Raw genomic sequence first — 12154 nt, forward strand, 5'->3', positions numbered from 1 at the left:
CTTGGAAACATTTTCATAAACTCAGCTGCAGAAGTCACATTTTGATGAGTGTAAGGCCGTTCTCTTTATTCCTGTTAATCCCTATATATCATGTCCCTTATCTTCCCAAGATGTTAGTGTTCTTATGTGTGTTCTTAAACCTGTATGTTTTGTGCTTTGTGTGAATATTCCAGTCTCATCTATGCATCAAACCTGTTGCCTCTAACTGTAGAATAGCATTTCTGTGGTATGAGTCTGCCACATTTTACCTACTTGCCAGAGGTTAGAGGCAACATAAAAGATACCCTATGGCTTTATAGAATATTGTAATCTTTGTATCTTTATATGTATATGCCTCTCAAACTTTTTATGTTAAATTAAGTTTAGACTTAAAATTGTAAGATTAGTACAGAGTACATATATACTTTTCACTCAGTTTCCCCTGATGTTGAACACATAGATACCAGTGAACCAGTAAAGTTGCTCAGTCGTGTCCGGCTCTTTGCGATCCCATGGACTGTAGCCTACCAGGCTCCTCCATCCATGGGATTTTCCAGACAAAGAGTACTGGAGTCGGTTGCCATTTCCTTCTCCAGGGATCGAACCCAAGTCTCCTGCATTCCAGGCAGATGCTATACTGTCTGAGCCACCAGGGAAGCCCGAACCATGGTACAGGTATGAAAACTAGGGAACTGACACTGTCCAGTACCCTTAACAAGGGCTGCAGAACTTACGTGAATTGTCACCTGCTTTTCTCCAGGGTTCTTTCTCTGTTTCAAGATCCAGTCAAATATCCCACAATTTAAGTTTGTCTAATGTTTTCTCAGAATTAGATTAAGGTTATATCCTTTTGGCAAAAATGCCACAGAAAAGATGCTGTGTTGCTCTTAGTGCATGCTTTTGAGGGTACAGTGTGATGCAGGTATGTCTTGTTACTGGTTTTAACCTTGATCACTTTTTATTTCTGAGCTTTATTTAACTCTTTTTCAAGGCTGACCTGGTAGCCATGAAATATTTGTCCATGTACACTTTAGAGTAAGTTTAAAATTACTCATAAACTACTAGCTGGAAATGTTAATTGAGATTGCCTTGAACTTACAGATAAATTTGGGTAAATTGTATAATATTATCTGTCCAAGACTGTGGAATTCCCATTTTACAGTATATAGGGTATCTTTTATGTCTTTTATTAAAAATTTAAGGCTTTGTCCAGGGAGCTCTTGCATAGTCTTTTAAGTTAATTTCTACCTACTTTTTAGTTTTTATTGCTATTGTGAAGGTTATTTTTTAGTTAAATTTTGTGGTAGGTTACTACTCGTGTAGGGAATGTTTGTTATAGGTTGATCTTGCACCTTGCTAAGCTCTCTCTTGAGTTCCAGTGGTATTTCCATTTCTTTTGGTTTGCAGGTAGTTTATATCATCTACAAATAATGGCATTTTTTCTCTCTTTTTAAGATTCTTTTTTGTTTTTTTCTTTTTAAGATTCTTATAAATTTTTCCTAAAAGTCCTAGCCATGAGCTCCAGTTTTTTGTTAAATAACGATAGTGATAATAGGCAGCTTTGTCTTGTTTCTGATCTTAAGAAAGTGATTCTAAGTTTCTCTGTTTAGGACTTCCCTGGTGGTCCAGTGTTAAGAATCCGCCTGCCAATGCAGGGGGCACGGGTTTGATCCCTGGTCTGGGAAGACTCCACATGCCATGGGGCAGCTAAGCCCATGCACCACAACTGCTGTAGAGTCTGTGCTCCGCAACAAGAGAAGCCACTGCAGTGAGAAGCCCGTGCACCACGACTGGAGGGTAGCCCCAGCTCTCCGCAGTTAGAGATAGCCCACACGCAGCAGTAAAGACCCAGTGCAGCCAAAAAATAAAAAATAAAGTCTCTCTGTTTAGCGTAATATTTGTTAAAGGGTTTTTGGTCTGTGATTTTTGTCAAATTGAGAAAGTTCTATTCTATTCCCAGTTTGCTAAATTTTTTAAAACACAGGTTATTCAGTCTTAACAGGTATTTTTCCTTCAGTGAATGAAATAACTGCTCAGTTGTTTTCAAAAGTAAATTTTGACTTTGTGACTATCTCTAAAGTACAAAATACTTGAGGAACAGGTTTTTACTGTCATAGTTTGGCTTTGTAGACCCCCCCCCCCCCCCCACACACACACACTTTTGTAGATTTTTTCCTCCCACTTTTGAAAATCCTGCCCATGTGTTAACGAGGTGGCTTGTTATTTTAAGGATTAGAAAGGATGTGTGGGCACACACATTTTATAGAAGAGGCCAAGCTCTGTTCAGGAAAAGTTAAGATACAGCATAAAGTTGTTGTAAACATTTAAACCTGATTTCTTAAGTAGGCCCCTCAAATTTCAGGTTGGTGCTTTAGCAGGTAGATCCAAGGGCAAACCTGGAATCATACAGTTTAAAAAATCGTATAGTTAAAAAATTTTTTTAGTGTGCATGTGTCTAAGGTATAGTCTCATTTGTGTCATCATAAGCACAATAATTTATATTCTATGGCTCTTTTTTCTCTAGGTTTCCTTTTTTTTTTTTTTATTAATTTTTATTGGAGTATAGTTGATTTACAACGTTGTGTTAGTTTCTGCTGTCCAGCAGAGTGAATCAGTTATGCGTACATCCGCTCTTTCTTAGATTTTATTCCCATGTAGATGATTACAGAGTTTTGCATAGTTTCCTGGGCGGTACTGTAGGTTCTTACTAGTTACCTGTTCTACTACAGTCGTGTGCATATGTCAGCCCCAGTCTCCCCGTTTGTCCCCCACCCACCTTCTCCCTCTGTAACCATAAGTTTGTTTTCTACGTGTGTGACTCTGTTTCTTTTTGATAAATAGGTTCATTTGTACCATTTCTTTATATTCCACATACAAGTGATAACACATGATAGGTGTCATTCTCTGTCTGACCTACTTCACTCAGTATGACAGTCTCTAGGTCCATTCATGCTGGTGCAGATGGCATTGTTTCATTCCTTTTTTTTTTTTTTTTTTTTTAATGGCTGAGTAATACTGCATTATGGGGCTTCCCAGTTGGCGTGGTGATAAAGAACCAACCTGCCAATGCAGGAGACGCAAGAGACACAGGTTTGATGCCTGGGTTCCATAGAGTAGGAAATGGCAACCTGCTCCAGTATTTTTTTTTTTCTTTGTATTTTATATCGGTGTATAGCTGATAACAACGTTGTGATAGTTTCGGGTGGACAGCAGAGGACTCAGCGATTAATATACATGTATCCATTTCCCCCCCAAACTCCCCTCCCATCTAAGCTGCCACATCACATTGAGCAGAGTTCCCGTTGTGCTACACAGTAAGGCCTTGTTGGTTATCCTTTTTTGTTTTTTTTGAAATTAAATGTCCACTTTTAAATGATGGGTATATCTAAGAAGCCATAACAAGGAAAATTAGAAAATATTTTTAACAGAATAAATATGAGAAGAGAATTTACCAGAATTTGTTGCATGCAGATGAAACTGATTGATGCAGTTAAGTACAACAGGGAATCTTGAATAAGGTATGAAAACAAATAATGGACATTAGCATAAAATTTTGTGAAATTTGAACAAAATCTATACTTTCGTTAATACAGTACCATGTTAATTTCCTGTTTTGTTTCTTTTTAACAACATAGTATTTCTTTGTATTCTCAGAATTGGATTAAAAGTTTTAAACCTCATTCAAATTTTTTTTTAAGTCACTAAGATAATAAACTTTCTAGACTTTTAGTAGTAACTACTTCAGTATTCCTGCTTAGAAAATTCCATGGATAGAGGAGCCTGGAGGGCTACAGTCCATGGGGTTGCACAGAGTCAGACAGATTGAGCGACTGAACACACACCCACTATTCCATTTTATATATATGTTTTGTTGTTGGACATTTAGGTGGCTTCTGTGCTGCAGTGAACATTGGGGTTTTTTGATGATAACCATTCTGATTGGTGTGAGGTGATAGCTTTTTGTAGTTTCTATAGCTCTTCTACATGTAGACACATTTTTAAAGAAGAACTAATATGTATAACAAAATGGAGTGCATTCCTCATTCACTCTTTTTATTGCTTCTTTCTTCAATATTGATATGGCACCTGGGACAGATTAGTAGTGCTTTGGCTAAAAGTAACTAACTTATACCGTGACTTAACCAAGTAAGGGTTTATTTGTCTCACAAAACAAGTCTAGACAGCCTCTAGCTTTGGTTCAGCAATTCAATATTGTTGGAGTTGGTGGTTTTTAAAAATATTTTTATCTTCTCTCTCATGTTTCAGACCTGCAGCTACAGGGTGACTTACAGAGCTGTAGCTCTTGTGGTTTCATTCAAGGCAGCAGAAGGGAGGAAGAGGCCATATTAATTAGAGTACTTGTCTGAGAAACAAAGTTTTTCCAGGACCACCCAGTAGACTTTCACTAATGAGAACTGACCAGAACTAAGCCATGTGCTACCTCCAGCTACAGGGAAGTTTGGGAAAACAAGAATTTCACTGGCCGTGTTTCCTCCCCAAATTCACGTCTGGCTTCTGTTAGATAAGAAGGGAGGTATGAATGTTGAGTAGATACCTACAGTATTTGCTCCATTCCTTAATATTACCTAGCAGCTTAAATATTTTGCATTAAACAGAAACTTTGGTTTGAAAATGAACACTTTATGAATTTGTTAATACTCTTTTATCTTTGCCTTGATTCTGCATAATTTTTAGTAGCACTGCCCATGTTCTAGTTTTCTTGGTGGATAAAGTGGTTCAGCTCAATTCCCTGAGAGAAAGATCTGGACTCTTTTACACTTTAATAAAGATTAAATTAAACAGCTTTGAGTGCCTGTTGGGTTTTTAGTGCTTCCACAAAAAGTGGCTACTATTATGTCACTTTTTGTTGTCACCTTAGGGAGAAAAAAATGTTTGGATAAATTGGCTAATAGTGCAATAATTTAGTTATTTGCTAAAACGCTAGGAAATTTTTTCTTCTTTGGGGCTACTGATGGATGCATGGGGAAGATGGAAGCCAAGTAGAATCAAAAATGCAGTTTAATTTGCTTCTGTTCTGAGAATTTTTTAGTTAAACACCTTAGATTTTAAAATTTAAGGAATTTATCAAACTAAATATTCTGAGTTTAACTCTATTGGAATTTAGCAAACATCAGCTATTTTAATCTGTTATATGAGTTTATACACTTGTGGGACAATACAGTTTTCTTTTTGGGTTTGTGTTATTATTTATTTGCATGAGGGTGTATTACGTAGGCTGGGTTATGCTGTGGTAACATACATGACCAAAATCTTAGTGGCTTAACATTGACTCCATGAAGCCTGATCTTCATTTCCAGGCCATTTGGTCCTATGACCCTCACTTTTTGGACAGTATTCTAAATTCAGGAGAACAGAAGAACACAGGGCTAGAGTCAAGCACTGTCAATAAATACTTCAGCATGAAAATGGCATGTTCACTTTCACTCATATCTCATTGGCCACACTTGGGCAAATGACTGTGGAACCTCAAGTTGAGTGAGTTTGTCTCTCTAGGAAGTGAGTGTAGCATGGTGGGTAAGTGTCTACAGCAAAGTAGCAAGATAGAGGTAGATACAAGCAAAGTACATTGGGAGTCCACAGAAAAGCCAGTTCTGCTGGGATGCAGGGAGAGTCAGGGAAGATTGCTTAAAGATGGTGACAAATGACTCAAGCATACGGGAATGAGTAGGATTTTCTTAGGTTTGAATGGAAGAAAGGGCACTCAGACTGAGGGAGGCTCACGCTAGAGAATGGTGGCTGACACAGCAGCCGAGGAGCAATGGATTAGGTCAGAGGACCTTGCCTTCAGTCAGTGTCCGTGCAGCAACAGTGTACTGCATGGCCACCACAGTGGGCGCTGTTCCGTTCCTGGGAGTATCTGATGATGAACAAAACAGACACATCTCTGTTCTCCTGTAGGGTACATGCTAGTGGATGTAGTCCCAGGGAGTTCGTTTGGGGGGGCAGTTGTTTGTGTTTTGTTTTTTTAATGTTTTGGCCTTGCTTCACACAGCATGTGGGATCTTAGTTCTCTGACCAGGGATGGATCTGGGCCCCCTGCCATGGAAGCGCAGGGTCTTAACCACTGGACCGCCTGAGAAGTCTCAGGATTTATTTTTTTATTATAAGTAGCTTGGAGAGTAAGCAAAGGTATAAACTTCATGCTTATGAATTTTAAGGTTCTTCTAATATTTCTATTTTACATGTAGTAGAAGACAGTTGATTTGTGCAAAAGTTAATATTTTGTCTACTGTGCTGCACTCCAGAAAATTAATTTTATGTAAACTAATAAATGCATGAAGGGTTGAATTTGTGAACATATAAATTAAAAGTGTATGTTTGCATTTAAAAAGCTTTTATAACCAAAATTTTGAATAGTAGTTTAATTTTAATAACTGTTTTCATTGCATAAATAGTAAAACCACTTGACGTACACCTCGTGGTTACAGGGACTTTGTTTTATGTACTGCTGGGTTTCTGTCACTCAGAACAATGCCCAGCTCATAATTATATAAAATCTATTATACATTATCATTCAATAAGTATTTGATTAGAAGAAAGAAATTTGGAAGATAAAAATTTCTTGTAATTTAACCATCTGAATGCTACAGTGATTAGTGTTTTGATATCATTTATTTAGTCATTCCAATATTTATTAAGGCTTCCCTGTGGCTCAGTTGGTAAAGAATCTGCCTGCAGTGCAGGAGACCCAGGTTTGATCCCTGGGTCAGGAAGATCCCCCTGCAGAAGTAGATGGCAAACCTCTCCAGTATCCTTGCCTGGAAAATCACATGGACAGAGAAGCCTGGTGGGCTGCTTTCCATGGAGTCACAAAGAGTTGGGCACGATTGAGCAACTAACACTTTTCACTCTTCAGTGTTTAAGTACCTGTTACATATTTCAACTACTGTTCTAAGATACAGGAATAGGAAATTACTGTCCTTGTTTTTATGAAACTTATGTCTAGTTTGGAAATAAGCATATCTCGAACATGTTTACCAAAATTCTCTTAAAACTGTACTTTGTTGTTGTTCAGTCTCTAACTTGTGTCTGACTCTTTGTGACCCCATGGACTGCAGCATGCCAGGCTTTCCTGTCCTTCACTATCTCCCAGAGTTTTCTGTAAACTCATGTCCATTGAATCGGTGATGCCATCTAACCATCTCATCCTCTCCTGCCCCCTTCTCCTGCTCTCAATCTTTCCCAGAATCAGGGTCTTTTTTTACCAATGAGTCGGCTCTTCACATCAGGTGGCCAAAGCATTGGAGCTTCAGCATCAAGTCCTTCCAGTGAATATTCAGGGTTGATTTCCTTCTAAAAAAACCCATAGCTTTGACTAGACAGACCTTTGTCAGCAAAGTGATGTCTCTGCTTTTTAATGTGCTGTCTAGGTTTGTCATAGCTTTCCTTCCAAGAAGAAGACGTCTTTTAATTTCATGGTTGCAGTCACCATCTGCAGTGATTTTTGGAGCCCAGGAAAGAAAATCTGTTACTGCTTCCACTTTTTTCCCTTCTATTTGCCGTGAAGTGACTGGATGCCATGATCTTTGTATTTTGAATGTTGAGTTTTAAACCAGCTTTTTCACTCCTCTTTCACCCTAATGAAGAGGCTCTTTAGTTCCTCTTGCTTTCTGCCATTAGAGTGATATCATCTGCGTATCTGAGGTTGTTGTTGTTTCTGCCTGCAATCTTGATTCCAACTTATGATTCATCCAGCCTGGCATTTCGCATGATGTACTCTGCATATAAGTTAAATAAGCAGGGTGACAGTATATAGCCTTGACGTACTCCTTGTCGTATTCCTTTCCCAATTTTGAACCAGTCAGTTGTTCCCTGTAAGGTTTTAAATAGCTGTTGCTTCTTGATCTGCATACAGATAGCTTTCTCAGGAGGCAGGTAAGGTAGTCTAGTATTCCCAGCTCTTTAAGAATTTTCCACAGTTTATTGTGATCCACACAGTCAGAAGCTTTAGCCTAGTCAATGAAGCATAATAGGTGTTTTTCTGGGATTCCATTGCTTTTTCTGTGATCCAGCAGATGCTGGCATTTGATCTCTGGTTCCTCTGCCTTTTCTAAATCCAGCTTGTACACCTGGAAGTTCTCGGTTTACATACTGTTGAAGCCTAGCTTGAAGGGTTTTGAGCATTACCTTGCTAGCGTGTGAAATGAGTGCAGTTGTACACAATGTACATTCTTTGGCACTGCCCTTCTTTGGGATTGGAATGAAAACTGACCTTTTCCAGTCCTGTGGCCACTGCTGGGTTTTTCAAATTTGCCAGCGTATTGAGTGCAGCACTTTAACAGCATCATCTTTGAGGATCTTTCAGTAGCTCAGCTAGAATTCCATCACCTCCACTGGCTTTGTTTGTCGTAGTGCTTCCTGAGGCCCATTTAACTTCACACTCCAGGATGTCTGGCTCTAGGTGAGTGATCACACCATCATGGTTAGCCTGGTCATTAAGACCTTTTTTGTACAGTTCTGGGTATTCTTGCCATCTCTTCTAAGTCTCCTGCTTCTGTTAGGTCCTTGCCATTCTGTCCTTTATCGTGCCCATCCTTGCATGAAATGTCCCCTTGATATGTCCAGTTTTCTTGAAGAGATCGCTAGTCTTTCCCATTCCATTGTTTTCCACTACGACTTTGCATTGTTCATTGAAGGTCTTACCTCTCCTTGCTATTCCTTGTTTGTAATGGGCTATTTTCCCAAAATTCTCATTTGAAAATTAGAATCTTTTTGCTACAGGAATAAAGTTGTTTAGATTTGCAACCAGTTTGTAAAAGTCTTTTTAACTTAAAATAGAAGAAAACCTATCTCAAAACTTGGTACAGAAGGGACAAAGATTTACTTAGAGGAATATAAAAATGTAGATGGAAATTAACGTGGACATTCTGAAAAGGATATCTTTTGTGGAATTCAGAGGTTGATGGCACAAATTCTTAAGCTTTCACTGTAAAATATAGGTATGTTTTTGTTTTGTGTTTTTTTTTTTTTTTCATTTTTCCTTGATAAGAATGTGTTACCAAGTGTAGTTTCTTATGTTTATCACCTAGAATCAGGCTTGTTTTGACCTACAGGTAGAGAGAGAACATGAGAAACAAGGGACGTTTTCCTGGACAAAAAGCTAGAAAGGAGAAAGGAATGAAGGTGCTTTAAAGTGTCCTGAGAGGGAGAGGAAGCTGTTAGTGGTCATGAGAGGTAGGCAGTGAGGTGTGGCAGCCTTTGAGCGTGTGTGGGGAGAGAGGACGCACTAGGCAGCTGGTCGCTTTTGCATGCAGAGCTGTCCTCATCAGGCATTTGTAACTCAAGCACCTTTCTATTTAATGTGGTTAAAGGCGTTTATGATTTGTTTTACCTTTTTGGAGTATGTTGAGTACTGTATTCATCTGTTCAACAAATGTTTATCAAGGGCTTTAGAGTCTGGCACACGTCTTAAAAATCATTGTTAGCAGCATAGTTTAGAAAGAAGTTGGGAATCCATATTCTCTTTGGATTTCTCACTAGTGATTTGGTGGTGAATAAATCTCAAGATATCCTCATCTGGTGAATGGTGATGTTACCTGTTCTACCTGTATCATAAGGTGTGTTAAGTAAAATATGTGCTGGTATATTTAATAGCATGTGGGAAAGTTAAGTTCTTTATGGCTGTAAGGCAGTCTTCTTTCTCCTATTTTATGGTATAGCCACATACAGAAAATAATCTCATCTATCTGAACACCCAGTTGAAGCTCAAGACTGGTATTTCTCTTCTCAACATTTTATTTTCCTCATGAGTTTATATCACGTGGGGGCTTCCCTGGTAGCTCAGACGGTAAAGCGTCTGCCTACAATGTGGGAGACCCGGGTTATATCCCTGGGTGGGGAAGATCCCCTGGAGAAGGAAATGGCAACCCACTCCAGTATTCTTACCTGGAAAATGCCATGGACTGAGAAGCCTGAGGGGCTACAGTCCATGGGGTCGCAAAGAGTCGGACACAACTGAGCAACTTCGCTTCTTCACTTTGTATCACGTGGGCAAGTCCCCATAAAGTGCCATATGTATTGGGATTAAAATTAAAGCAGTGATGTTTTGTTCCTTCAACTAGAGACTCTTAAACCTTGTCAACTACTGTGGGTTCCTAATTTCCTACCCTTTGTTGTCTGTTTTATTGTAGCACACATCACATGGAGATGGGCGGCAAGAAGTTACCTCTCGCTCTGGGCGCTCTGGAGCACGGTGTAGAAACTCTATAGCTTCCTGTGCAGATGAACAGCCTCACATTGGAAACTACAGGCTGTTAAAAACTATCGGCAAGGGGAATTTTGCAAAAGTGAAGTTGGCAAGACACATCCTTACAGGCAGAGAGGTAAGTAACAAATTATGTTTGATTTCTGTTGATACACTTTTCTGTTTATTTCCATGTGAGAGAAAGAGGGACACAGTGTATATATTTGGGCTTTCTGTAAGCTAATTAAACATTTTTTAAGAATAGGAAGCTTATATATTAATTATCCTGGGAGTTCTTTTCCTTTCTCATTTCTTTACCTGTTGTAAAGATTACATATTGAGTGTTTGAATGATCTTTGCCTTTATAAAGAGGTAGCATTCTTTTTCAGTGGTAAATGTCTACCACCACAGTAAAAATGTTTAACTTCATTACAAGCTCATGGTACTTGCAAAAATCAAGTGTTGACTGTTTTTATAAATTTATCTTCAAGAAGCTTCTTCATCTCCCCAAACATTTATCTCATAGCTTATGTTTGATAGGTTATTATGTAGAAAGGCACATGCTTTCCTAATTTTTGTTATATTTGCTTTGTGCTCAACCACATTCCATGTTTATCAAAAACACTTCCATTAAACTGCTCCTGAATTAAGCCCCTCCTCACATTGGCTTTGGGCAGCACAGAGCTGTTTTGGTGTCTGGGTTCTGGCTGCACTGGGTCTTGGTGGAGGCGCAGGCCGTTTGCTGGCGTGCAGGCTCTTCAGCTGTGGCGCAGAGGCTGAGTTGCTCTGTGGCACATGGGGTCCTAGTTTCCCAACCAGCAATCAAACTTGTGACCTCTGCATTGAGCAGTGGATTCTTAACCACTGGACCACCAGGAAAGTCCCTGTTCTGCTTTTTTTTTTTTTTTTACATAGTTTCTTGGATTTGGATCTTTGTACCTGCTGTTTCTTGCCTAAAATACACTTCACCCTTTTGTATTGGAATCACTTCTTGGGGAAAGTAGTGATTGACAGACTCCCTTTCCCCGGGCATGGCACTCATGATAAAAATCATGATACTTTCCCCCTAGATAGCATTTACCATTACGGTTATGTAAGTAATATGTTTTACTATTATAATTACAGTTATGTTGCAAATTGCTTATTTATCTGTCTTTCCGCTCTAATCTATAGGGAAGATGTCAGCACAACCATATTTGGCACATATTAGGTACTCGTTGTGTCTGACTCTTTTGACTCCATGGACTGTAACGCCCAGGCTCCTCTGTCCATGGGGTTTTCCAGGCAGTGGGTTTTCCTGGAGTGGATTGCTTTTTCCTTCTCCAGGGAATCTTCCCAGACCAGGGATCAAACCTGCATCACCTGCATTGACAGATGGATTCTTTACCACTGAGCCACCAGGGAAGCCTTAGTAAATTTTTTTAAAAAACTTTATTTTGTATTGGTATATAGGCGATTAACAAGTAGTGTTGTGATAGTTTCAGGTGGACAGCGAAGGGACTCAGCCATACATATCCATGTATCCATTCTCCCCCTGTACTTAATAAATATTTACTGAATGAACTTAATGTTACTTTTGAAGGAAACTGTAAAGAAATGATTCCCGTGTGGCAGAGGCTCCTGATACGTGTGCCAAGGCAGTGTTAAGATGTCCTGAGGCCTGCAGTCCACTGTGCAAGGGCCTTCTGGAGCGGGACCCACCCTGGGTTTGCTACAATTTGCCCTACAAATATTCTAACTTCCTCTGTGTTCTGAGACCTGAAGAAGGTTGTGCATCATTGGTCTATTCTAACGGGAGTCTTAAGTAAAGACTGTAACTGAAAATTTGCCTCTTCACGTTTCATCTCAATTTTAGTGACAGTTCCCTGGTTAAGACTCCGTAGGGATGCCGGGACTGCTTTTGGAATCAGTAAATAGCATGAGTTGATGGAGCTTTGTTTGCTGCCCTAGATCCAAACCTTTTGAAATAAG

The 12154-nt window shown here is 39.3% G+C and overlaps 1 protein-coding gene across 7 annotated transcripts in view; it reads left to right on the forward strand.

Moving 5' to 3' along the window:
• Window positions 1-12154, forward strand: part of MARK3 (microtubule affinity regulating kinase 3) — a 103393-nt gene that overhangs the window by 12288 nt on the left and 78951 nt on the right. For all 7 annotated transcript variants that reach the window (XM_061159501.1, XM_061159498.1, XM_061159495.1 and 4 more), the window contains exon 2: window positions 10131-10322. In XM_061159501.1, coding sequence (XP_061015484.1) covers window positions 10131-10322 — 192 coding nt within the window. The remainder of the gene's footprint in view (window positions 1-10130; window positions 10323-12154) is intronic.

The sequence above is a fragment of the Dama dama genome, chromosome 13 (assembly GCF_033118175.1).
Source record: "Dama dama isolate Ldn47 chromosome 13, ASM3311817v1, whole genome shotgun sequence".
NCBI classification, from domain to species: domain Eukaryota; kingdom Metazoa; phylum Chordata; class Mammalia; order Artiodactyla; family Cervidae; genus Dama; species Dama dama.